This window comes from Spea bombifrons, chromosome 1, assembly GCF_027358695.1.
Source record: "Spea bombifrons isolate aSpeBom1 chromosome 1, aSpeBom1.2.pri, whole genome shotgun sequence".
Lineage (NCBI taxonomy): Eukaryota > Metazoa > Chordata > Amphibia > Anura > Pelobatidae > Spea > Spea bombifrons.
In genome coordinates, this window is record NC_071087.1 from 145,119,530 (window position 1) to 145,147,185 (window position 27,656).

At 37.8% G+C, this 27,656-nt stretch overlaps 1 protein-coding gene across 2 annotated transcripts in view; it reads right to left on the minus strand.

Annotated features, from left to right (window-relative positions):
* DMGDH (dimethylglycine dehydrogenase) overlaps positions 1-27,656 on the minus strand; it is a 94,863-nt gene that overhangs the window by 66,877 nt on the left and 330 nt on the right. Inside the window, exons 2-16 of one of the 2 annotated variants that reach the window (XR_008342835.1) lie at positions 25,813-25,990; positions 25,266-25,364; positions 23,384-23,548; positions 22,493-22,697; positions 15,921-16,169; positions 15,166-15,364; positions 14,173-14,342; positions 13,246-13,399; positions 12,905-13,070; positions 12,369-12,499; positions 11,764-11,981; positions 10,068-10,225; positions 9,397-9,456; positions 7,264-7,398; positions 3,865-4,521 (exon numbers count right to left, since the gene is read on the minus strand). Coding sequence is in view for 1 of the 2 variants with exons in the window: in XM_053447979.1 (XP_053303954.1) it covers positions 4,306-4,521; positions 7,264-7,398; positions 9,397-9,456; positions 10,068-10,225; positions 11,764-11,981; positions 12,369-12,499; positions 12,905-13,070; positions 13,246-13,399; positions 14,173-14,342; positions 15,166-15,364; positions 15,921-16,169; positions 22,493-22,697; positions 23,384-23,548; positions 25,266-25,364; positions 25,813-25,990 (2,503 nt within the window). In the remaining variant the exon portion in view is untranslated. Of the gene's footprint in view, positions 1-3,712; positions 4,522-7,263; positions 7,399-9,396; positions 9,457-10,067; positions 10,226-11,763; positions 11,982-12,368; positions 12,500-12,904; positions 13,071-13,245; positions 13,400-14,172; positions 14,343-15,165; positions 15,365-15,920; positions 16,170-22,492; positions 22,698-23,383; positions 23,549-25,265; positions 25,365-25,812; positions 25,991-27,656 lie in introns of those variants that run through there. The other variant, XM_053447979.1, reaches the window with a different exon arrangement.

Consider the following 27,656-nt stretch of genomic DNA (forward strand, 5'->3'; position numbering starts at 1 on the left):
CAGCACAAAGTGGTATCTTCTTCCGCTATATAGAGAATTTCACAGAAGAAATAAGCAAATTCTTGGGCGCCTCGTAGGGAACTGATAAGTCATGAAATAGTACCTGCACCATCCAAACAAAAATTCAACCTTTAGTGTCATATCATAAAAGCATCGCGGCATGAGAACACAGTCTCACGCGTTTCACCTAAGGCATAGACAAACCAAAACGTGTAGTGAAGTTCTACACATAGTACTGGATAGGTTTACATGTAAAAATGAAATGCTCTTATAATCAAAATTCATTGTAAATTTTTAATTAAGATCATTTTTATTTTTATTGAGATTAGTAACAGGTCATCTATACAACAACGAAACCAAGCAATAGATGACCTGAAGGAATTATAATCACCACAAATGTGGGAGCACTCCCACAACCCAAGAATAGGTCTGCATAAGAAGAGGCAAAAAAAGTGCCCATTGCAATCCCACATATTTGGAGGAAAAAAATAAAACATTCAATAAGTTATACAGAGTAGCCACTAAAATTATATAAAAAGAACTTGACCAGGTGTCCGGGTAGGCCAGCACATGAGAGCAATCATGCATGGTCAGCCCCACGATCGCCAAAGGCAGCTTCAGGGACAGGGCTGAACTTTTCTTTAGCTCCAACCCTTCCCTGCTGCCCAAACTCTCCATGAAGAGCAATCGTGCAGCGTTAACCTCTTCAATGCTGTGATTGTGTCTGATGCAACTGCAGCATTGTAGGGGTTGTGGGGACTAAATCAAAGTCAGTGATGTATTCCTATAGAGCACCAGCATTGATGGAGTTTAAAAATAAGTTGTTTTTTTTAGGTCACTGATTATTGATCAGTTTCATTGATCAATGTCAGTGGCCTAAACTTGTCACTTACAAGTGATCTGATAGCGATACATTTTTTTAACAATATATATACTGTATATAACTTAATAAAATGCAATGTGACCACTGATTAATGACTTATTTGGTCACTAACCATTGATCAGTCTCAGTCTTTCAATAGTCAGTGACCTAATCTGATCATCATCCTTATCATTAACACTATACAGTACTGTAAACTAACCCTAACAGCTAACCGTACCTATAACTATCCACTAACAGGACCCTGTAGTTACCTCTTATGCTATCTGGTAACCCCTAACCTTTAGGTATTTTCACTAAGCTGTTATGTTAGTTATTTGATAAATCAGGCCCCCAAACCTAGGGAAGGAAAGACACCAAAACCAACATTTATAAAATTCCCCCAAACTCAGCAAAGGAGAGAAACAAAAAAGACATTTAAAAAAAGCCTCCAAACCCAGGAAAAGGGGAGACACAAAAAATAATTTTTTAAAAAATGCCCCAAAGTCAATGTCTTTGGAATCTTTAAGAGGTGTGCTTTTAGTTATTATATAGTTTTATCTATCTGTTTCATCTCAAATAAGACATGGACCTAACAAACTGATATGTTAAAATTCCATGTTTAAGAACTGTAATGGGCATGTTTCAATTTTGAACTCACAGTGCCAAAAAGACTTGCCCTACCCTGTTCTCGGGGGTGTTTCTCAATTCAGTAATTTCACATACCCAGGGAAATAAATGTGATGAAATTGTGTTTGTATACAGTAGAATTGGTTTGTTAAAAATAAAAAAACAAACAAAATGTTACTGCAATGTTTAGGACAGATTGGTGTTTAAATGGTTAAATAAAAAGTGTTCAAATGCCCCTAGTAAAACACTTTTGGGGCATTTTTTTTCTGGTCGCTATTGGGCATGCCACATTTTAAAAAAAAAAATCTTGTTTAGAAACAGTGGTGCACAGCATTCATATTTAACCCTGTAAGTGCCAAAATAAATGAAAATACCAGGCATATGAGGTGTTTCCAAAAACAGAACAAACAACTTAATACATTTTTTGTAGGTTTTTTTTCATTTGCACTGGTTAGGTATAGTTTCTATATGTGTCTATATATTTTTCATACTAAATATAATTATTGTTTCAAAAGAAAGCCCTACTTGTCCTGGAAACAAAAATATACTGTATATATTGTGGGGGTGCACTAAATGAATTAGTAGGCAATCTTAGTTGAATAAAAACATAGCAAAAACACAAAAACTGCTCTGGTCATTTAGCGCAAAAACATGGTTAAAAAAAAAAGTGGTCCCGAAAGGGGTCAAACACTAATCTACAACCACCAGACAAGCCAGAAGACTTGCTGTTCCCAGATAAATCAGATGGTTGAAGGTAAATCTTTAATAATGCCTCTGCTACCCCTTCATTTTCTACCACTTTTACCCCACCACAACCTATGTTGTAAATGTTTAAAATAAACTGAAAAGTGATTGAACTATAAGGAGCTGGGTGTGTTTTCCTCTTTGTGTTCTGAACACATTTCTAAGACTAATAAATGAAAGCACTGACCCAACCTGGTCACAAAGACCTTGGTAAGATCAGGTGACACAGGAAGCCGGTGACATAAACCCGGGAACTGAAGCTTTAATATCCTTTTAACCTAATCTCTGACACCATGTGTAATATTACATATAAAAGAACATTCAGTGAGCACAAGTTAGCCTCATGTCCCTTGTCAACATTTACCATTAGAGTTATATAACTAAAATGGACTAAAGGTCTGTTAACTTTGATTAAAAATGTACATAACACTTTGGTTACAGCAGTAAACTGGAATTGGGCTGATGTTGGAACAAATAAAAATAATTTATATTATGACTGATTAATAAGCTAAGTAAATATTTTGCTCCTTGCTGCACCTTACTAATGACAATTTTCTCAAACCAGCCATCCTAAAACATTGTGTCCAAGGGTTATCCTCATTCCCACCTTGATTTCTGCCTCACCTTTAACTTTTTATGTGTCATTTAGCATGAGATGTAGGTCTGTGGCTATTCCAGCACACCTGGGTTCCCTTGATGTCCTGGGCATTGCTTGACGCTGATCGAGATACAGTATGATGTAATAAACCGGTGCGCTGCAAAGTAATGCACGTACAAAGGCCCATGCCTGCCATTACCACCTGATACCCATCCGGCCAATCTAAAGGATTTAGTGGTGGCTTTACTACTTTTTAGTAATTGCTTAGTAAATGCACATCCGCCCAATATTGTTCTGCACATTTTGAGCAAAACCAAAAAGGAAACCTAGACGTGTACAGAGCACACACATGGCCGTGCCCGCACAGAGCACACACATGGCTGTGTCTGCAGTGTGTGTGTGTGTACCAAACATGCTCGACACTAAGCATTAATGTGATTGAGCATGTAACCTCTATATCTATGAATTCATATTCCCAGAGTTTGGTTATTGTATACCCTAAAACAGTTAATTAAATTAACATTGAAAAAAATATTGTCGTCCAATAAAATCGATCTTCAAATTTCGGGCAGTGGTGAAAACAGAATCTGGTAAATAATTCATATTAGATGACATTGAATGCAACTGTTTGCAATACCGTATTATTTTGCTACCCAGGTTTCAAACACTGTATCAAGCAACAAAAGCTTAACATTTTATCTACAAACGAACCTACACGTTTGTGTTGGAAGAGTCAGAGTCAGAACTGTGTATAAGATGGTTATATATGTAAGAGAGAAAGAGGTGTAATTGTGTTCAGGTGTAATCTCTTACATCTAATATCACATCAGAATAAAGATTAGTGATGTATAGTCGTAATATAATTAATATAAATATAAAACCTACATTTTAGATTCCATTTATTTCACGTAGATTACCTGTTACATACATATTAAGAGCTAATGCAGATCGGTCCAATATATACTATACAAATATAGTATATACATATATATAGTCAGGTTTGTGGCAGGATATTACCTGGACTGTTAATTACGATGAACATTCAGAATGATTTTAGTTAATATGTACAGAGGTTGAGCTATCAAATTTAGTTGGAGCCTTTAAATATTGGCTGCATATTTTTTTAGCAAATAAGAATATACAGGATATAATTAGTTTTATCAAAATGATTATTTGACCAACTGAGAGACATTTTAGACACAATCAGAAAGAGGCTCAATGAGGGGATTTTGCCTTCTTCTGGATTAACAGTGGGGTTGGACTTGATAAACATGTGTCTTTTTTCCTACTTTCTCTATACACAAGGTATTGGCTCCCACTGTAATTGGAAGATTTAGCCCCTGCTGTGTACATTCATATAAACATGAGTATATCTTGATAAAGAAATTAAAATATCCAAGAACATAAGATTACAATTAAAGATGGAATCACCCTGGTCTATTGGCAGTGATGTGTCTTGGGGGTTTGCATTCAGTTACAAGTTGGTGCCTCCATGTTTCTTCTGCATGCGGTTTCTGGTGGGTTCGGTGAGCACTAAGGGCTCTTGTATGACTGTAGCTGGGTAGTTTGTGCCAAGGAGTTCCACCTCCACTTTCTGGCCGGGAATACTAAGTTCTGTGGGCACATAAGCAAAGGCCAGGCTTTGGTTGGTCCTGTAACTGTATGTCCCTGATGTAGTGTTTCCAATGACCTGTAAGAGAAAGAATATCCTTTTACTTATGCATTGATGTATAAGCAATCTTCCAAATCAGAGGATACATTGTGTAAAATACAATCGTGCATTTAACAGGTGTATGCAACTCCAGTTCTGAAGTAAGAATCCCATAATGCTCAGCCAGCTTCTTGCTCTAGTGGCTGGCTGTGCAACCTGTAGTCCATAACTGCTTATTAACCCTGGTGTATAGCATCAGAATCAAGTGCTAGTCGATAACAGCTAGTCCTGGCACCAATTAACTTGAATCTTTAGGAACACTCCCTCTTTTAGATTTAAATGTGGGGGAATTGGCACTTATACATGTGCATGAGCCTACATACCACCCCTGTACCAATCATAAGCATATTTCAATTGGAATACTTTTGTCACAGAATGTTTAATTCACAAAAGAGGGAGTTTGCAGGACTACTGCACCTTATTATACATGACATCAGATCAAACCTGTCCTGAAAGAAGGGCGAAGCTGGGTTACAGTCGTGTGAAAAAGAAAGTACACCCTCTTTGAATTTTATGGTTTTACATAACAATGTCCTTTGGAGAGACCAGACCAAAGTGGGGATGTTATTCCATAATGCAGAGCGCCACGTTTGGCAAAAACCAAACACAGCATATCAGCACAAGCACCAGCAAACCAACTGTCAAGCACGGTGGTGATGATTTGGGCTTGTTTTGCAGCCACAGGACCTGGGAACCCTGCAGTCATTGAGTATTCTAAAGTTTGAGTCTATCCGTTCAATAGCTAAAGCTTGGCAGAAATGTGGCCATGCAACAGGACAATGTTCCCAAGTACACCAGCAAATCTACAACAGAATGGCTGAAAAAAGAAAAGAATCACGGTGTTGCAATGGCCCAGTCAAAGTCCAGACCTCAACCCAATAAAATGCTGTGATGGGACCTTATGAGAGCCGTGCATAAACAAAAGCCTGCAAGCCTCAATGAATTAAAGCATAGTTGTAAAGAAGAGAGGCCAAAATTATTGCACAACGATTTTAAGACACTGATTACGTCTATAGAAAATGATTACTTCAAGTTATTGCTGCTAAATGTGGTTCCACAAGCTATTGAATCATAAGGTATACTTAGATTTTCACACATGGCTTCTCCATTCTGGCTTTACTTTTTGTTGAATAGATCATGACACAGTGTAATATGTTTTAGACCTGCTAAGGAACAAATGATTGTTGATATGAAAAACCATAGAATTCAAAGAGGATGTACTTTCTTTTCCACAGGACTGTATATAATGCATAGTAAATTAAATGACAGGAAAGCCTTTTTCATAAAAAAGATACTAGAATTGGTCCTTTGTAATGCATACTAAATTACATGAACAAAAATTGCAACACTCCTATATTTTTCATTTATATAGCTCCATTATATTCTGCAGCACTGTACAATGGGTAAACAGAACATAACAAGCACTGTATCACAAACCAATTTGGAAACAAAAACAAAAGTAATTAGACCTTTGCTCAAATGAGCTTACAGTCTAGAAAGAGGTGAGGGTATATTACACGAGAGGTAAAAGTGCAAATGTTTGAGGTAGACCAGCCAGACCACTGTACCCCAGTGTATGCATTTTATATGCACTCCCATTATGTTTTATTTTGATACTTACAATACTGTTCACACTTGTACCACCAGAAGATATTGAGAAAAAGGACAAATGTGCAGAAAGGGGGGAAATAGTGAGAAGGAGAAGAGATGAGATAAAGAGAAAGAAGAGAGTAAGATATAAAGAGGATGCGAGATAGAGAAGAAAGTAAGATTAAGAGGATAGGGAGAGATGAGATAAAGAGAACGGAGTGAGATAATGCGAGATGAGGAGGAAGAAGAGAGATTGGGAGAAACGGGAGATAGTGAGAAAAGGGAGAGGTAGGAACAAAGGGGAGTGGTATAGAGAAAAAAGGAGAGACAACCAGAAATAGCAGAAGCAATAAAGAGAAAAGGAAGGATGAGATAAAGAGAAATGGGCGAGATAATGAGAAAGGGGAGGAATAAAGACACGGGTATAGATAAAGAGAAAGGGGACAAATAAAAAGGGGTAACAAGAAAGAGGAGAACAAAGATAGTCAAAGTGTTCCTATTAAATTGTCCACCACAGACCCCAGTAAATATCCACCATAAGCAATATTGGTGCCTACCCCTGGGGGAGAGATAGGCAGAAAGGGGAAAGATAATGAGAAATAGGAGAGATAATGAAATAGGTAAAGTGTGTGTATCTCGTCAGTCTATTACTGTTACTGTTTTGGGCCTAAAGGGTATAGAATGAATAAAGGGTGCGTCTGAGCCAAACTGAGAGAAGCCCGAGATTCTGAGAGGACATGATTTTTCAGTTGGTCTATACTGGCAATGCTATGTTTGCATGCATTACAGGGTTTGTATGTCTTATTCAGTTGATATATACCTGCAATAGTGTGCTTCTATTTGTTGTTTATTTGTTTGTTTACAACAAAAAATTTCAGAGCATATTTTTGCCATTCTGTGTGTATGCACATAATAAACGTACATACGTAGAGACAAAGAAATCACGATCCTTCCCAATATACCATGCTATCCCTAAATCCAATAAGCTATGTTAATCATCTGCTGTGAATCTTATTTATATACATACACTGTATAAGTTAAAATGTTATTATATATATATATATATATATATATATATATATATATATATATATATATATATATATATATATATATATATAATCTTCTCACCTTTCCATTGTACCAGATGCTCTCATTGCCCTCTGGATCGACATTGTCTGTTTCCAGGGTCAGATAGACCAATTTCCGCTGGAGACCCTTTTCCTTTATTTGCTTCAGAGCTTGTTTGCCAATGAAGTCTGCTGACTAAAAACACATCATAATGCTGAATATATATTTCTTATCCTTCCAAACATAGTTTTGTGTACATGGTATGAGAGCACATAGCAGCGAATTCGCCTAACTGAGGGACAACATGTTACGTACCTTAAACTTAGACTAAAAATCTACTTGACCCAGGTGCTTTTCTTGGCCAAGCAGGTCAATGACATGGAATCTCAGGGAAGGCACAGCTCACATTAGTGGCTAAAGCCATGAGGAAGGCTTAACCTCATCAAACGACATCAACAAACATGGCGTCAGTAGTGAAAAAACTGCTACCGATATATCATATCAGACAATGTGAAGTTCTGTGGTGTGTAGCTTTGTCAACAAAGAATTTAAATCCCTAGGTTTCACTCTGTAAAGCCACTTCTCAAGTACCAGATCTTTATGTGAAGTGCAGCACGCAGAATAAGTTACACTATATTGTAACAGCCTGGTGCTTATTCATTTGATGTCTTTCTTTGAATACAAATTTGCATAGCACATTAGAACAAAGTTTGTGAAAGGTCCCTTAAATATACTCTAGTAAAATGTAGGAACAGTATAGGGTTGTTCACAAGAACAGAAAGCAGCTTGAGACACGCAAAAACACATTTTCAGAAAGCAAGCTTGCATCAAGGTATTTGAAGGCTTTTCTGCTTTAGGTCCCCTAAATCATCTGTGTCTTCTTCACAGCAGAACAACTGCTTTTGAAAAATGTTTTTTTTTTTTTTTAATAGAATACCGGTTATTTAGCGGACTCTTGCCTCTTACTGTAATAATTCTGTAATAAAATATTGAAAATAGTAGCAAATTGACCATTTAAACGCAATGGCTATACTTGAGAGGGTAACCCACTAGTTGCTGAAAAAAGACACTGTTGGTAAAACTATAGTCAAACTAACAATACAACTTAACCTTTAATTAAGAAAAAAAACACAATTTCATAACAGAAATATTAGTTAGTAGGAAAAAATATGAGTATATTAAATCTCATCTGCAGTGGGGCATCACAATGTATTGGGAGGGGGATAAATATAGAACAAAATATCTCTGGTACATACAATACAGGTAGATATCCCCAAATAATTAAATACATGAAAAACCTTGGTAAAATGAAAATTATGATCCGTCATTTTAAATAAGGACTTTGCACTTGAATGTACAGCAGGATGCCTAGGTTGGAGCTCAAAAAGTGAATTTTTGGCAGCATTATACTATACGATTAGTTCTGTTCCACAAAGGTGAATATGTATCTTGTAGTTTCTTTTGTACAATGGTTATCCACATGGTGGCAGGCTTCGACAGGCAATCTAGTTCCTTATTTACAGAAATGCAGATCCATTGTCTATGTTTTACCATTTATTCCTTCATACCTGAAAATTGTACCTTCTTTAACCAAATGTCCTGCAAGCTGGTCCAAAATTCTTCAAAATGGGCCAGACTGGCCCACTCGTGGAGGCAGAAACGTAAAGCAATGTTATAAGACAACATTGTGTGAGCAGCTAGAAAGAAGGCTTCCGGCAAGGTGTGTTAGAGGATAAGGGAGTTAAGGAGTTGGCGTGTGTGAGCACGTGTTTGTCAGTGTGAGTTTGTATGTGTGTTAGTGTGAGTGTGTGCAAGAGTATGTGTGTAAATATGTGTGCAAGTGCGTATGTTAGTTACTGGGGAGGGAGTAAGGGCCAGTTGGGCCACTTGGCTTTATCTGCCCCGTGGGCAAGATGGTGCAAATTATCGCGTTACCATAGAGACTATAAAAATGTTCTTAGAAGTTTCTGTATTGTTTTTATGTGATCAAACCTTCATAGCAAAAAATAACACGAGAGGTCTACTAAGATGTTTAATGCTGGGTCTTTCAGTGTCTTAATAAAATGCACCTTCCATAATCCTTTCCAGATCCTTAAATTATTTTTTCCCAGCTAAAGATGGGAAAAAAATTATTGAAGGATCTGGAAAGGAATATGTTCCCTGAGATGATTTTATGATTTTTGTACCACCCACCTTGTTTAACTTTATGAAGTATTGAAGACCTGCTTCCAATGGGTTTGTGTCACAATTCATCTGCCAACAAAAATAAAAGCGAAAAACACATAACTTAACACTCTTATAATTCATTTACGTTTAATTTAAATGTGTAGGTCATTAAAGGACTGAATAATGTTTGCTGCCTTATAGTTCCTACATCATTTACATTGTGTTTCATTCACAACCACAAAGCATTATGGAGTTTCAACTATGGGTATTGCTTCTACAAGAGTAGCATATGGAGGCATAAAAATTATACCGGACCGCTGTTGGAGCACAATGGGGAAAACATGGACGGTGTTCATACTGGTAAGAAAAACATTGGGAGGTTTATAGAACATAAAGTTCTATAAAATGCATCTACTTTGGCCCTCTCCTTCATCACGTTTTGTCGCTGGAAGATGCACTGGTGTCAATAGACTACCAGAAGGAACACATTTTAGTTATTGATCAATGTAACCATTTTTTTCATGACATGTGTGGAAACGGTTTGTGGTCTATCACAAATCTGTCAAAGTTCTCCTGAAAGACCAATAGCTGAAGGGTGTGAGAATAACTTTGACCATTTTAAGGTAATATTTTGCAGGGAATGTGGGTATAAAAAAAAGGATTTCTGGGGCTTCAGGTACAGGAATGATCTAATTCACCTCAGCTCCCCAGGCACGGAAAGCTTTCTCCAGTCTCAATGCATTCATGGCGTAAGTTCCGAAGTTGTCAATTCCTTGTTCTTGACCAGCGTGCATGATATTATTGTATAAGGCAGACGTGTCCTCTCTCCTGTGGTAGAGCTCCCAGCCAAGTTCACCTGGTACCACAAAATGTGTGAGTATGATTATTAGCTTCACATCTACAGCATCAGTAATTGGACATATAATATGCAATCACACATATTCACTGTTCTATCTCAGCTGATTCTAAAAGCATCCTAATATGGAACGCCTACCATTTTATTTTATTACTAGCATCAGATTAAAAATATGTTTTTACAAATATTGTGCTGTTTTCTTTTTTAAAACATTAAAATAGCAAAAAAAAGTTCTGCGATGAGGGCTGAAGCGATAATAACCTGTGATTTAAAGCAAAGGCCTGGGGTCATGGGCTTATGCCACATGTCAATGATCCAAGTCTCCCAATTGTCCGACGGAAGGCAGGGGAGATAAGTGCTTTAGCTTGGATTTGTCTTGTGTGCTGACTCTGCATTATAAGTGTGTTTGTCACATCCAGACGGAGGGGGGAAGAAACAGTTTTTGGTGCAAGTAGAATTCACAAAAAGGTTTGTCCAGTGAGTGTCTTTACTGGGCGAACAAATCCCCTGATACTTAATGGTATACCAACCCACTTGTTATTTCCTATAAAAATCTGTACGTCAGTAAAAGCTGATCAGATAAAGAAATGTCATTGAAAACCAAAGACCTCAGCAAAAAAGAACCAAACTTATATAAACGTTACATATTATACTTATCTGAAAATAACTAAACCACAACTAAAACATTGTTTTTCCAAGGCCAACATTCTCAAAGTTACCCTAAATACACAATGTGTTTGTAGTGAAAACTGTTTGCAACTACATAACCTGTATGTTTTAAAAATGCTAGAAAATTACTTATTTTTGCATTTGTTTCCTTAATATAAAAACCTCACTGTCAAACACATACAATTTAGAAAAAAAACAACTTTACCTGCATATTATGGGAAATATTAAAGCAGAAGCCAATATCACTTATAAACCATGCAGATGTGCTTTATTTTCATACAATAGTGCTATTAATGCACCTTTTCCCTATTCTTTCATCGTAGCCAAGTGCACATATCATTTGGACAATGAGCTTACAGTCTAATTTCTAATGTGATGTTTTCATTTTTGCATAACTTACATCCAGAGAACAATGACCCTATTTATCACGGCAAACTGGAGTAGTTTTGAGCTGAATAGAAACTGTTACATAGTTACATAGTTACATAGGCTGAAAAAAGACATGCGTCCATCAAGTTCAGCCTTTCCTATATCTGTTAATTTGTTGCTGTTGATCCAAAAGAAGGCAAAAAACCCCGGCTTCGCTCTTTCCAATTTTGCACTAACCAGGGAAAAAATTTTCTTCTTGACCCCAAAATGGCAGTCAGATTTCTCCTTGGATCAATAAGCTGTTTCCCCATAATTAAAGATTATATCCCCGAACATTATGTTTTTCCTGTTGCTTTAAATGTTGCATTTCACCCACAACTTGTTTTTCCTTCTTAAATATTAGCCAATATTTTAGGGTTTATTCACTAAAGAGGGACTCCACTGGTGCATTTCATAAAGGACCGAAGTCTATGAGTTTCAAAATGTACACAGTATGTCACCTGTATAGGATATCCGAATAGCTGTCACAGGGATACCAGAGAGGCTGATTTTTCGGGATTGCAGAAATTTGAAGGCCTCATCACTGAGATCCTCTGCTGTTAGTTTTTGAAGAACATCCCTGGACAGTGGTCCAGCTACTCCAATAACCCCAGTCTCTTCGGTCACATTAACAAGCTCCACGCTGTATTTGTTTTGTACTGCAGCCTCCTCTAACCACCTACAAAAAAAATACAAATAACCCTGTGACAAAGACATTTGAGTTTTTTTTTAATATTTTTGGGTTCCAGTGTTCCGTTTCAGTCAGAGAGTTGAATGTAATTGGATAATGAGAAAAATGGAAATGTCTATGGTACATTCTCTTCTCGGGACTCTGCATGTGGCTTGCTCGCCATTTTTAAGAGAGCCACGGCACACTGGGTGGCATAACTGTGTGTCCCCTCATTACCCCATGCAAGCCATGCATTTTCCACTGTTATGTAGGAGATGCTGAGATCTTGACAAATAAACACCAGGTGCTAATTATGACTATAAATGTTAAAATAAATGACGGTAAATATATTCACCAGGATTTGGGAGTACGGTGCATCTAAACCCTATTACAAACCTTAGATCGTGAAGTTCTGACCCAGAGCCAGTGATGAGCAAAAATTCTCCAGGGGACAAGTGAGACACGGTGAGCTCTGCATATACATGGCCTTTTGGTGTTAGCATATGGCTAATGTTTGTGAAACCCACCTGTGTGTAAGAAAACACTCTTACAGTCATTGACATTGAGATTATGAATTAACTAGACCGAGCTATGTTCATTTTCAGTTTGGGGTGAGGTCATTGTGATTAATACCATAAACAATATATACATTTAGTGTCTCTCGGAATGAATATTTATTGAGAGGAACAACAGCTGTCAAAAAGTATAAAAAACAATAAAAAGTTGGCGGGCTAAGTGTTTTTTTCCCCATCATCAATTACCGTGTTAAATGTGCAAGACATTGTGAGGTTTGATGAAGATTAAACCAGCTGGAACAGCTATGCGTAACCAAGTGGGAATATCGGCCCTGCTGGTTGATTATGACAAGTTCTAATTTAGAATTATGACCGTGTACGTACAGGCCCTACATTTAATACATATTTATCATGCACCTTTGGGATGGTATTTGCAAACACATGGTCCAGCAGTTTGGTCGCATCTATTCCTTTGACAGTAAACTTGCCAAATGGCGTAAGATCGATCACTCCAACTTTTTCCATAACCTGCTTATATTCACGTCTAACCGGTTCAAACCAGTTTGTTCTTCTGAAACTTGGTCTGGAAGGAAATATGTGCAAACCAGATTTTATTCAGACTTCAACAATGTTATTCGATGCATTGAATCATTTTGCTATATTTTTATGTATGCACCACAGCCGGTAGTTTCTTCTGGTAGAAAAAGCTGTGTCGTTCATCAAGCATAAACATAGAGAGAACGTCAATCCACACTTACTTGTATCCCACGTCGTCCCCAGGTTTGTAGAACCAGTGAGGCTGCTCCCATCCGGCATGGAATCCCATTGAGCATTTTGTCTTGAGAAGATTATATAAGCCACTTACTCTTTCTGTTGGTCTCCCAGCAAACCTCTCTTCTTTAGGATAACCAACTACAAAAGAAGCCTTGCATCAAACTGACTAACAGCAATATATATTTGTACACTACTTACCGGTAAATATCACATTGAATTAATACTTATTCTTCACAATAGTACAGTAGAGCCATTCAAATTAGACATTATGTATAATATATAAGTGTTTATGTGTATTTAGAGAACTCTTTGATAGCTACTCATCCTCAGTGGAACTACAACCCCATGATTTAGCTTCTGGTGGCATAAAAGCAAATTGAGAATGAATACCATAGGTGCAGTACTTCAGAAACATCTACCTGGCTACATGTTTGCACTCACTGCTTCACATTTTTAACCACTGAAGGAAACCCCTAGTTTTAATGTACAGAACACAAATATGTGGTGAGAATCCACACAGAGATACATTCACTAAGATCTGATTGGTACATAAGCCACAGTTGAGTTTAAGTGCCACTCAGGTCGATGCAGGATAAATGTGGCTGTGAACATCTGGTTACAGTGGGCACTCATCTAAGAGATAAACTCATGGAAGACACCCCACACCCCACCAGAGATCAAAATTATTGGGGTTTAGTAACCTTGGAAAATGTCAGGCTGCACAGAGACAGACCATGTTCCTTTTACAAGTTGGACCAAGCATAGTCCTTTAGTTTTATAGTGATAGCTCACAGCTCGGATAGGTTTGAGTTTTATAATGTCTAAAGCACGCATACGTGTACTAACAAGCATAAAGGTCTTTCAGCCTATTCAACTGGTAAGTAGAAACCTTTTATCAGTCAAGAGCTCACCAATGTTGTTGAATCCATACGATTCTCTTGCTTTTAAGGCAGTATAATGTGTTGTGGTCCATTTTCCATATCGGTTTGGATCTAATTCAATGAGGTCAAATGGAGGCTCACCACATATGATCCAGTCACTTAAAAATTTGCCAATGCCTCCAGCATGAACTATTCCGTATCTTTAAGACATACAGTGTAGAATTACTTTGAGGCAGATCAAGTACAAAGTAATCAAGGATGCAATGACAAATCCAATAAGAGAAAATATCCCATGCACCAGTTTCAAACAATACGTACGTATATAATAATAATATGAGTATGGTTCATTATGATATGAGTAAATACAGTGTGACTGATCAGCCGGATTTCTCTTCTCTGCAGAGGAAGCCTCTGCTTTTAACTATAAACATGAGGCTTTCCTCTTCAACTGAAGTAAATGTTATTCACTGAAACAGAAGCAGTGTTTTTTTTTTTTACTTGACAGCTTCAAGGGAACTGTTCAATGACCGCAGATCAGGAAGGTCCATTGGTTAATCTATGAGCCTCTCAAGCAAGGAGGTCCATTGGTAAATCTATGAGCCTTTCAATCAAGGAGTTTCATTGGTTAATCTAAGAGTCTCTCAAAGAAGGAGGCCCGTTAATCTAAGAGTCTTTAAAGGAAGGAGGCCCATTGGTTAATCTTAAAGACACTCAAGCAAGGAGGCCCATTGGTTAATCTAAGAGCATCTCTGCCACCCACTCTCTTTTTAAAATTGGTCAGCTGTGAAACCAGGAGTGTTACGGGTATGCCCTATCAATGCCCCTTGCTTTGTATTTGAGGACCCTCTTTAATCATGGGAAAATACCCACAGTGTCCATTTTAAAATGAACAGACCCATGGCCATATTTCTTATATAGTGACCTGTTCTGCTGTCGACAAAAAACCCTTTCACACCTCAAAGCCTTTAGTAGTAGACTAAATTAAGAAATATGAACCAAACCTATATTATTGTGTTTACTTACCCAAAACCAATGGCTACCCAGTAATTCTGCACACCTTGATGGGGGCCAACCATCGGAAGAATATCTGGAGTGTATGTTATTGGTCCTGAAACTATATTAACAATGTCGGCATTTTTCAGAACAGGAACCATCTCCATAGCTGCTTCTACGTGGTCCATAATCCTATCTAGATCTGACTCAAACAATTCTTTACCAAATCCTTCAAAAAAAAAAGAGAAAAAAAAAAATCATTGAATCACAAATTTTAATTGCATATATCCCTAATTAGAAATTCCAAGTGTTACAGGGTCTCAACAGAAAATATGGGAGAAAAAGAGTATCGAACGTCTGCTTCCACCAAACTACCATAGTGTCTGCCACGCTATGTTTTTGACAGGGGCTGAATATACTATTTACCTAGTTTCTACACTTGGCAGAAACTAAAGCTTTTTTACTAGACAATCCTCATGATTTGGGTCAAACCCCCCAATTAATTATTAAGGCTGTATACTGTATAAAATACATCAGTCACATTAATGACAAACCTCTCCATCTTCCAGCCTATAAGGAAATTATTAATATATAAGACAAATTCCTTCCTCATCCTTTACTGCTTTCTTCACTTGTATTTCTGTGCTGTGCTACATCACATGTCTACTCATCGTGCTGGTCTATCCTACATCCTACATAAAATACTTTAGTTAATAAACTCTACAGTTTTATTGAAATGGAAAAAAATGCAACAATGTTCTTTTCCCCGTTCGTATCCTTCTTACCTGGTGGAACTCCGTCAGTAACCCAGGAGTCTTGTAGCTTCATCTTTTCTTGGCTTTCATATGGACCAAATAAAAGCCCATCTCTCTCTTGTCGTAAATAGTAGGATCCTTCCAGGTCGCGAAGAACAGGAAGTTCCTTTTTTAAGGCTTTCACTTCAGGAACTGTAGCTGTCACAACATACTGATGGTGAACAGGGATAAGTGGGTGCTGCAATCCAATAAGCTTTCCAACCTCTCGAGCCCAGAATCCTAAAATGGAGAAATAGTGTCAAATTGAAATAATAATGTTATTGCTCTACCCGAAAGAACTAATTAAACACCTAATCAACAGAGTGGTGGCCTCTACAAGTGAAATATATAATTGTATTCATTCTAAAAACACTCTTTTGCCTATTGTTAGCAGGCCTGGCAACTTTTGCCCAGGGGGTTTTTGACCAAATAATCCAGCGGTCCATAAGATATTTAGCAATCGATACCCCATGAGTAGACAATCCATTAAACAAGCAAAAAAGGGATCCATTCATAACTTAAATGCTGCCAAAAGTCCTTGTTACTCTAATCTGGTGGCTATATGTGGAACTGCATGTAAAACACATAAAGAAATAAAGTAGTGACACATTTTTTTCTATCACAGTACATAAAAATCCTTCACCTCCCTGCCCCCTTCCTGCACCTATTTAACTTCTCATCACCTCTACTATTTAATAACTTTGGTAGTGTGATATGTAATGGACGCCCAGTCTATTTTAATATACCAGGACTCATTCATTTCGAGAGTGGATGCTCCACCTAATCGTATGTCCCACTATACCATTTTTTATTCCACCGATGTCCAGAGCTTCATCAAGCTTTTGCAAGTTGCAGGCGAGGGTACACGTAAGAGTTTTTGAGCGAAAAATGCCTTTATCATATATTTAGGCCTTGGTAAATGTATTTTTGCAAAAGATCTTAAAAAGCCTTTATTATTTTGTCTGTCTTATGTCTGTTGTTCGTTTGATATATTAATCTGTGTAAACTAACTGCGTTAAATACTTCTGTTAGGTTCAATCTATATAGAGCAACAAAAGGCTAAACGCCATTGCCGCACTATTTTTGTAACAGGTTGTATTCTACGAACGCTTGGCTTCAGCACAAAGTACTCGAATTTCCACATTTATAACACTGGTGATTTCACAACATTGCTGGAAAAGAGAAAGGACTCTCCTTAATATATGTTCTCCTTGTTAATGTTGTCTTACAGGAAACATACGTGTAGCGTGTAGAAGCACGTTACAGCTGTCAGATTAAGTTTTGTAGTAAACAGAGCCGAAAATATTAAATTTGTCATGAAGCAGCAGAACAAACTGCTTTTTTAACTCTGTTTCATTCAAATTCCGTTTGCGTAAAGTGTAAATATTGTTTATGTTCCCAAATAAAATTTGACCTTAGTTATTTGGACACGCAGTGACTTGTTTGATAAAAATGTCACAGATTCCCCGAAAGCAAATGTCATTGCGTGCTGGCAAGCTCAACGCAAGCTCAACGCACATTGGGTTAGGAGACACCTTTTCAGTTGAAATCTCTTTTCAGAGTACGAAATCAGACATATTGACTACAAGTTAAATAAACACAGCAGCAGATAAAAACTAACTAAACTAACTAAACTCGTTTTAGTTCCATAAGGTCATTCTTATTTAATATACTGCAGAACAGTGCCCCAAAATCATGAGGAGGAACACAGGAGAGTTGGGAGGTATGAGGTAAAAGGTTATACACCCCCCATACTGGCATCTTACTTGTGCTGATCAGCAACACGTGGAAAATATATGTGTCCTGGAAAACCATGCAACATGAGGCCTGATGGCTATGTCTTTGTGAGCCAAAAAATGACTGAGAATCACAAATCTTATATTCCAAACAGTACGTATAAAACACCCGATTTCATTTTCCAACACATTTTCCACAAAAGGTTTACTTTTTTCTTTAAAAATTTTTTTGTGTTTTCTTCAAACCCTGTAGCTACTTGTAGAATCACATGTAACCCACGCACCCTTCTCACTCTCTCTGCGGTCCCAACACAAAGGTAGTTGAGTTTATAAGTTGTTTATAACGACATGACTTGGCCAGGGATCCAATTAAATATTTGGATTCCTGTTAAACTTACTACAGGCGTAGAAGCCGCACCGAAGCGGTCTGATCTAGTTCATTCTAGTTTTGTAGCTAAATCTTGGCACTGAGGACAGTTTGGCCAACATCCCAATGGCTTTGCCGTTCCAAGTGAGGAAATATGAATCCCGCACAACATGGCACAGAGTCAAAACATGAGCAACTGAGCAGCTAGTAAAATAACCAGAACAACCAATAACTGGCTCTTGAAGGGGTTAATAAAATGAATTTTCATCACAGCCAAAATATCAGATTGACATCTAGTAATACTGTGTTATGCACACTGTCCATCTGATATTTCACACCATAGCCAATATTTTCCACATAAATGTGGGAATGGTTTTGTTAAGCCTTAAAGATGTAGTTTTTTGACAGTTTTTTTCCCAAATCTTACACTTTACTAGAAACTAAGTATAGCAATGTTAACATGTACCCAAAATAAAATAAGCTATATATATAAAATGCTGACTATGCCACAGGTTGCTTCCCAGGGCCGGATTGGCTATGACGAGAAGGTCCTGGCACTTTAAGGCTGGCGGCCCCCTGATGACGTATGTACAGCAGACGGCTGGATATGCACGGCCGGTTACATTTTATGTTCACATAGCGAACGGCCGGCAGCTGGCAGCCCCACACTTCTGCACATGATTTGGCTCTGGAGTGGCAGATCGGGTGAGCATTTTTTCCCGGTGTGTCAGATGCCCAGTCCAAGCCTACTGCTGCCAATCTCAGCTTCCTTGGGGGTAATTAAATATATCTAAAACAATAGCACTGCTTACCCTACAAATATCTCAAATTATTGGTACAGTACCATCAACTTATATTGGCACCTTTGGTAAAAATGAGCAAAGAAGGCTGTGAAAAAGTGTCTTCTTTTCTTCAAAAAAATCCACAAAAATATTCTGCTTTCATGGATATAAAACAACAGCAAACACAACGCTGGTTTATCCAAAAAAAACAAAAACATTTTTTTTAAGTATATGTGTGGCATAATTATTGGCACCCCTATTCATATGAAATAAGAAAATATATTTGATGTATATTGCCATTGATATTTTACATTTTTAGTACACCTGGTTGACTAGGAACATGGCTTCCTGTTTCACAGGGGTATAAATATAACACATAGGCCAAATTCCCTTAGCCATTCATCACAATAGGTAAGACCAAGGAATATAGCTGTGATGTGCGGCAAAAGGTTGCTGAGCTTCACAAAATGGGAAGTGGCTATAGGAAAATAGACAAAGCATTGAAAAAGCCAATTTCCACCATTAGGGCAATAATTAAGAAGTTCCAGTCAACTAGAAATGTTATGAATAACCCGGAAGAGGACGTGTGTCTAAATTGTCTCCACGCACTGTGATGCGGCATTTGTTTATGCACCTCTCTCTTAAGGTCTCGCCACAGCATCTCATTAGGGTTGAGGTCTGGAGTTTGACCGGGCCATTGCAACAACTTTATTCTTTTCTTTTTCAGCCATTCTGTTGGTGTGTTTGTGATCATTGTCCTGTGGCGTGACACAATTTTGGCCAAGCCTTAGCTGTCGGACAGATGGCCTCAGATTTGACTCTAGAATACTTTGATATACAGAGGAGTTCAGGGCCGACTCAGTGACTGCAAGTTTTTGTTGAATAAATCATGACATGGCGTAATATGTCATGTGTTGTTCATCTGAGGTTGTATTTACCTATTTTTTAGACCTGCTAAGGAACAGATACCAGAGAATTCAAAGAGAGTGTATTTTCTTTTTCACATGACTTCATCAAAAAAGTCCTACCATGGCCATCACAGTCCCCTGGATTTCGACCAAAAATTCTGAGCCTTTTGGTTGGTTTTCATCTATTTTGTGTGGGGGGGGTCTGGCCTCATTTGTTAAATTTGTCCGAATCCAAATGTACTAGTCTAATTTAAAACCTCTATACTGCCTTTCTGCTCCATTTCATGTTATTTTAATGGACAAAAAAATGCATTTCTTTCAAAAACAAGAACATTTTTAAGTGACCCAAAACTTTTGAACAGTAAAAAAATTTTTTTAGTATGTATACTACTGTTCAAATGTTTTGGGTTACTTAAAAAGCCACTATTAAAATAGCCCATAAAGCTTCCAGAAATAGATATAAATGAAATAACAGCACATTTTTATGTAACATACAAAATCTTAGATTCTGCTTATAGTAAAGAAGAAAAAAAAAGCATGATGGCAGATAATGTTCACAAATAACTATCGGGTCAAAAGTCACCCAATCACCTCTGCCGCTCTAAAGAATTTACAAAAAAACCAACAAAGAATAAAGCAGAGACCCCTGAATAACACAGTAAGAGCCAAAATAATCCTTGAGGAATCTTCATTTAATAAGTAATAATGCCAAATAAAATCACAGAGCTAGTCAGCAGTACAATGTGGTCTGACATTCTGGGTTAATCTTAGTACAAACACCAAGAAAACATATGCAAGTCTACTTCCTAGAACAGTCACAGATCTGAAAACCAAGCACATTTTTGGAAACTAGCCATCTGTTAAAAATAAACATTTACTTGGCAGACAGCATAGGATGGTCCTTTTAAGATGAAACTATATTATAGATATAGAGATTGTGTGTTCCTTTACCGCTGCTGTCTATTTATTTGTTTGATTAATATTTTTTTTGAGTATGAGTGGGTAATCAGAACTGTGCCTTAATTAGCTGGTGATGTGTGAGTAAAGGTTTTTGTAAAGTGCTAAGTACATCTGCTAATGCTAAGTAAATACAAATACACGTACGTACATGTATTATTGTTATTATTACTATGTATATGGCACCATCATAATGGGTAGACAGGACATAACAAGTAGTTTAGAACAATTTGACTTACAGAAACAATAGGTGAGGAGGACCCTGCTCAAACAAGCTTACAATCTAGAAGGAGTCAGCGTGTATTACACAGGAGGTAGAAGTATCACTCTTTGCTCTGTAAACACATAATGATAGTACTGCTGGACGTAAGTTCAGTCCTAAGGTAGGAGGACTAGGAAAGCTGAGCTACATGTAGGGGGGAGGTAAGGGAGTTTAAGATATCAGCTGATAGCCGTCCTTAAAAAGTGTAAGGCTTTTTAGAAGAACTCAAGGCAGAGGGATAGTCAGACAAGCCGGGGAAGGACATTTCAGGCGATGAGGAAGCCCTTGATGAATATTGTAAGCGTGCATGAGAAGTAGAATCAGAGCAGAGGATGGGTGAATGTCATTGTAGGAGTGTATTTGAAGATAAGTGAGGATATGTGAGAAGCGGAACTGTTATCAAAGTGACAGTCAGGATTTTGGATGGAAGCCTGGATAGTATATGCACTATGGCCATTGGAGATGACTTCATTGGAGATGTCTTATTGGAGATAAAACAAGAAACATAAAGGGTTCTACTGATGGATTTTATTTTGGAAGATGTATATTTCTTGTTCAATGCATGGAGTGAAGATGCAGAGACTGATTTTCATAACTTCTATTATGTCAGATTATGGGTATCTCCAGGCAATAGAAAGAAGGAGTACATCCAGTTGCCAGTGATTTTGTTAACAGTAAGAACTCCAGTCATAGGCACACAAAGACGGATGTGTTCCGCCCGGGCAGTGAGATGAAGGTCCCCCAAGGTGTTCTTCAAGGTCAGCCTACCTCTCGTTGAAGAGTGCCATAGCCCTGAGCCCAGCATCACAAACCACAAACAGTATAAGGAACGACTGGTAATAAGGTCTGTGCAGACATCCATTTGAGATGTGCCACCTAGGATGACACCCCTTCCTGGTCCATTAATGGTAGGAAAACGGAAGGGGCATTAAAATAATAGTCTGCTGTAGATGATAGAGAGAGGGATGGGACATCTGTACACATATTGGTGTGCGTACAAGGTGGGACAAATGTACAATTCTGTACTGATGTGTCAACAGCTCTTGGCTCACCCTGACGGCCGTACATGTGTGAGGGAAGAAGAAGTGAGTAGGTGTGCAAGGAAAACAATTAATTAGGAGGAAACAACATAGTTATCTCTTGGTTTTTCAAAATTTTAGATACATTAGATACAACTTTAATACAAATATTTCAGATTCTGAAACATCATTACAAGCTCTATATACCCTACATTCAGCGTTTCTACACAAAATAGCACGCCTATAAAAATGAAACTAAGCGTCCCATAAATTACAGAATAGACAACATCAATACCTTACACAAGAAATGTGCAATAAGGAGAGACAACAGATATGGTTTCTGGAATATCATGTCGGCGGAAGCAGAATCAACCAGACCAACATGTAATAAGACTGTAGCAATTAAAAGATCAAGCCTAGTGCGCACTTGCTGTAACACCTGTATGTTTGACCCTTCTACATCCAAGGAAATGCAATATGTTTTCTTTGTGTAATGCCATTAATAGATAAGCAAGATGTTTAATTGTCCTACCTGTAGCATTCACAATTCTCTTTGCGTGAATTGTTCCATGTGGGGTTTCCACGTTCCATGTTCCATCGGATCTAGGTGTGAGATTAATCACCTGGGCAGGGAAGTATAACTGGGCACCATATTTCCTGGCCCCTGCAGCCAGGGCCATCGTCAAAGAATAGGGGTCTATATGACCATCTCCAGGATTATACAGGCCGGCTAGAACCTATACAAAGCAGAATTTTCATCATTAGACCCAAGACTGAGTAATGCAGGAATGTGTGCTGTAAAAACAGGTAACACACAAGGATTGGAAGAGTTACACTAACATAGATCAATGGGATGGAATCTTACGAGAACGCGTTTTAGGTATAATCAGTTAAAATGATTAATCCAAAGTATATAAATGTATAGTTCTATACCTGACAATGTGCTTTTGTGAGTGTACGAATACACAGAGCATAGCAAGGGTCCTTAGGGGCCAAATTTAGACACATGGCCCTGGACACTTACACTCATTTAAAAGGTGTGGGCATTCATACTAGACTGTATGGTACTACGGCCAAGAACAATTACAGTAAGGCAGGGGTGCACCCCATGAAAAAAAATTCCAAAAAATAGAAAGCAAAATATATGTATTATAGTAATGTATTAAGCACAATAGTGCTAGAGAAAGCATACAGTCCTTAAATCAAATACATACATGACAGAAGAGCGGAGAATGCAGAGGAGATGCCCAATGTTTTGACCTAAGGTACTATGACTATGACTATGCGTCCTTACTCCCTAAGAGTTTGGGTCCAAACCATAACATAACCTGAGCTGTGATTACATCTGAGTCTATGGCTATACCTTAACTTATGCTCACAAACCAATTAGGTCTGTTCTCATATCTAGACAATGATCATATACCTTGTCTATGTTCAGCAATGGAAACAGCTCCTGGACTTTTTCAGGCCCAACCAGGTACTGTGGATTTGGGTGCCAGCGGGAACGTGTCATTTGGTACTTGAGCTCATCCACTCTTGTTGGTGTTGAAGCAATTCTGATACTCCCAGGTTGGTGAAACCCAACAGCCTATAAGCGTGACATAGAAGAGAATTTGATGGTAAATATCCAATAAAATAGGTGCTTGTACTTGTATTTATATTTTTCACTTTATTTCACTTTAAGAAATGTATTTCCATCTGTAATACATATATCAAAGAAAAATTTCAACTATATATTTTATAATTTTTTCTGAGACATACAGCACCAAGGTCTGCCTATAGTTACCCCATCCAGTTACATAGACATCGATGCAATCAGCATCAACGAGGGGCTGCTGGTTCCCTCATCCAGAAAATTAGGCGATGTCAATATACTGTTATGCGAGGAGTGAGAAATCAGATTGCCTTTTCTGGCCAAACGGGGGGTTAAACTCAATAGACTAGTCCTTTTCTAACCTCTGTTCCTATATGACTATGTGACTACGCAACTGATGACATCCTCTTCTGCATGAACTTGGATTCCATTTGTACAAAACAAATAACAAAATGCCTACGTTGGATAAAAACATAACCTTTTAGGGTCCCGGGACCCGCTAACGGTAGAATTGGCGCAAAAATGAATAGGATGCCACTGGGTTCCTCACTGAAGCAGGCAGTCAGCGGACAGACCAGACCAATGCGGTGGGCTGTAGGAACTGTTTAGGGGACACAGCGTGGAGCCAGGATTCATTTTGGGGGTATGGGGTCCCATTCCCTCTTGGAATAACATATAATAACTGTATATTGACAATGCCTTGTTATTTACATTAAAGAATCATTTACTTTTCTTTGCAGTTTTGGTCATAACACAGACTGCAGGCTGTTTGGTTGACATGAAGAGGTCAATGGCGATGTTTTTTAGTGAATGTATACAGTAGAGATTGTCTGGTCAATGTTTTAGCTGCAAGGACATTTACTCTGCAATAAGTGACTATTATAGCGAGACAAACATAGGTTAATATTTACCTAATATTTACCGCAGTGCTTACATACTTTGTTGTGTGATTATTAATAAATATAAGGCATGTCTTGTAAGCACCGTGATTTATCATGCGGAAAGACCAAAGGAAAAGGTTGATGATGGCTCAGTTATAACGGCGGCTAGAAATAGTTGGGGAATATGGACAATAGTCACCATTACAATCACGTATAGAAATTCTCCAGGTTTGACCCAGGCCATCAATGAAAGGCTACCATCAGGGACACTTCGGTTCCATTTGCCAGACCTCTGAGTCCCAGAATTGTCTTTATCAATACAGCCTATTGCTTCATATATTTCTGGCTAAAGCACTTTTGGTGTACAGTCCAAGATCTGGACTAATCAACATGGAAACCGGTGGGATGTTTCTGTTGATTGTTCTAAATTTTGCACCAGAATGGACCCTGTTTACCCTTGATAAACATGTTCCAAACATTTCTGTGTGTTTTTGATGAATGCCTACATTTACGTATTCCATAGCTGTGTGTAACCTTTTTTGGTAGTTTTTATCATTTGATACAAGTATTACAAGGTCAGTGTGGTCAAAGTGCTATGTTACAGATTCCACAACCAAAACAGAACAAAAAACGTCACCCTTCCCAGAAAGCAGATAACAAAGATGGAGACAGAACAAAACAGATCCGAGCAAATCCTTCCGGGTGCCTACCTATAAATCAGAAGTGGGGATCAGCACGTACATACATCATACTATACATTTCTACGCAATTGCCAAAGTTAATCTGAAATATTAATAAACTACTTGTCAGTCACATAAAAGTCTAAGTACCTGTCCAGTCTCCTCTTCCAAATCTTCGTACAGTTTGATGCTGTAATAATGAATTTTCTTAAGGTTTATTCCAGGATGGAAGTAGGTAGTTAATCCAGCCTAAAAAATACATTATTTTTTCTGTAAATAACTTGAACAATTAAAAGGGAAAGGGAGCATTTAATTCAATATAAATCAATTTATAGCCACAGCCATTGCTCATAATTAAACTATTTTACAAAGCCCCTGAAACCATAAATTGAATTATATATTTTGAAGTGTTATTATCATCATCATCGTCATTATCACTGTTTTCCTGAATCTGATTGGTTCTGATAGCTTTGTGAGGGTAATGAAACTGAATAAAACTTTTGTTACATCTGTGAAGAAAGCTTTACTGAAGGTACTACCGGTATTTAAACCCAATGTCTCCAAAATAATTAGCAATAATTAATAATTAATTAATAATTAAACCATTGCAAATCATTGGCTGAAGCACTTAGTTTACGGTCATGCCAGTCACCGAAGATGGTACCCAAGAACCATGACTGAGCGCCACTGAGCTTACTGCGTGCCAGGTGGATCCAGCTGTGAGTTCTGATTTCTCCAGGAGCACAACGTCCTTCATACCGCTCTTGGCAAGATGATACGCCAAACTCACACCAACGCACCCTCCTCCGATGATCACTGTCTCTGCAGTGTCCTTCCATCTCTTTCCCAAAACCAAGGACTGGGTTTCTTTCTCACTAGAGGTAACGGCATTACTAGCATTAGGCAATATCAGGCACTACGAAGTAATACAAACATATGAGAAAAACGTCCCCATGTTCAGGATCGTCTGGTGTCTATCACATGAAAGCCTAAACTATTAACCTCTACCAATTCTTCTGGAAAGTCACTCCACTCCCCCACCAACCACCACAGTGCTCTGTTACCACGTTGTTTAAATGCAGTCTTCTGCAGACTTAACCAGTTACGACATAAGTGAGGGCAACGCTTAATGTGGACCTTTAATAACAAAGAGAAATATCTGACAAGCACTTATGTGTGACTTCAAAAGTGGCCATATGCAGACGACAAGCAATAAAATATCCCTACTGGTTGTAATATTCTTTCAGTTGCTATGGTGATTAGACCACTTTTTAAACTTTGCCCCAGAATGACTTTTTATACAGAACCCACATTGAGATATAACCAGGCCTCTGCTGGGATTTGAAGAGTACGGAGAAGGCTACAGGTAGAGGTAGAAGATGTTTGAGGACCAAACCAGAAGACATCTCTGGTTTGGGTTCCATGAAAGCAAAGCTTCCTCCCTGAGCAGAAGTGTTTGACACAAATTGAGTTATGTGTAAGAAAAAAGGTTCTAAAAAAGTCTTATCTCCTTAGCAACAAATGCATTTCTTTCACTGGTTGTTATAGTGATAAGACTACTTTTTAAGTCAGAGCTGTAAACCTTTGGATTCCACTCTTAACTCAACTAAAACACAAATAAAGAGGGATGTGAAATTCAATGTGACGGAGCAAAATGTGACATTCCCTCCATTCCGGACCTATTGGCCAAAAACACAAAAGGATTATTTAGGCCTAGTCCACCGACTCAGAGACTCGACTTTTCTCCTATGGGTAACGATGAAGCTGATAACTTGGTCTAAGCCTTACGAGCCCATAGGCGTGCTGAAGAATGACACCGGCATCTTATTTCACTTCCGCTATAGCCCAAAAATGGGATTTTGAAATGCTTATTTTTTTAATCCTTCATTGAAATACACATTTAATTATCTTGTTTTGGGGAATAAAATATATAAAATGATGAGTGTTATAGTTTAATAAAAAAGCTTAAAATTCTGTTTTGTAAGACCAGATGAAACCCACTATTTTTTAGCCCAAAAGTTCCCTCTCATGTATTTAATGGCAGGTACATAAATGACACAGTGTCAATAAATGACACAATGAAAATGCCCCGTTCCACTGAAAAAAAGGTTTAATTTACCTTTTTAAATAAATAATGATATTAAAAGAAAAGAAAAAAAAAGCCATTTATGTGTTGCACTGAAAAGCTATTTTATCAGACTAACCTTGGATCTGTGGGATGAACTTTGGAGAGTAAACATTAAATGGATCCTGGCATGCCAAAAAGTTTTAGGAATAAAAAAATATATCACTGCAGATTTATAGGAAAAAGTAGAAAAAAAACTACATAAAACAATATATAGACAATTAGGAAAAACTAGTGACCAGAACAGTATATTCCATGAAAATTTATATAGATAAAGAATTATTTTATTACTCAAATAAGAGCCAAAAGAAAACCTCTTATGAATCATATGATGGCTGCTTAGTGAAAGGGTTAATGTTTCATGCCCTGGTTCCTTCAGGTAAAAAATTATGCCATTTAACCCAATGGGTGCCAAA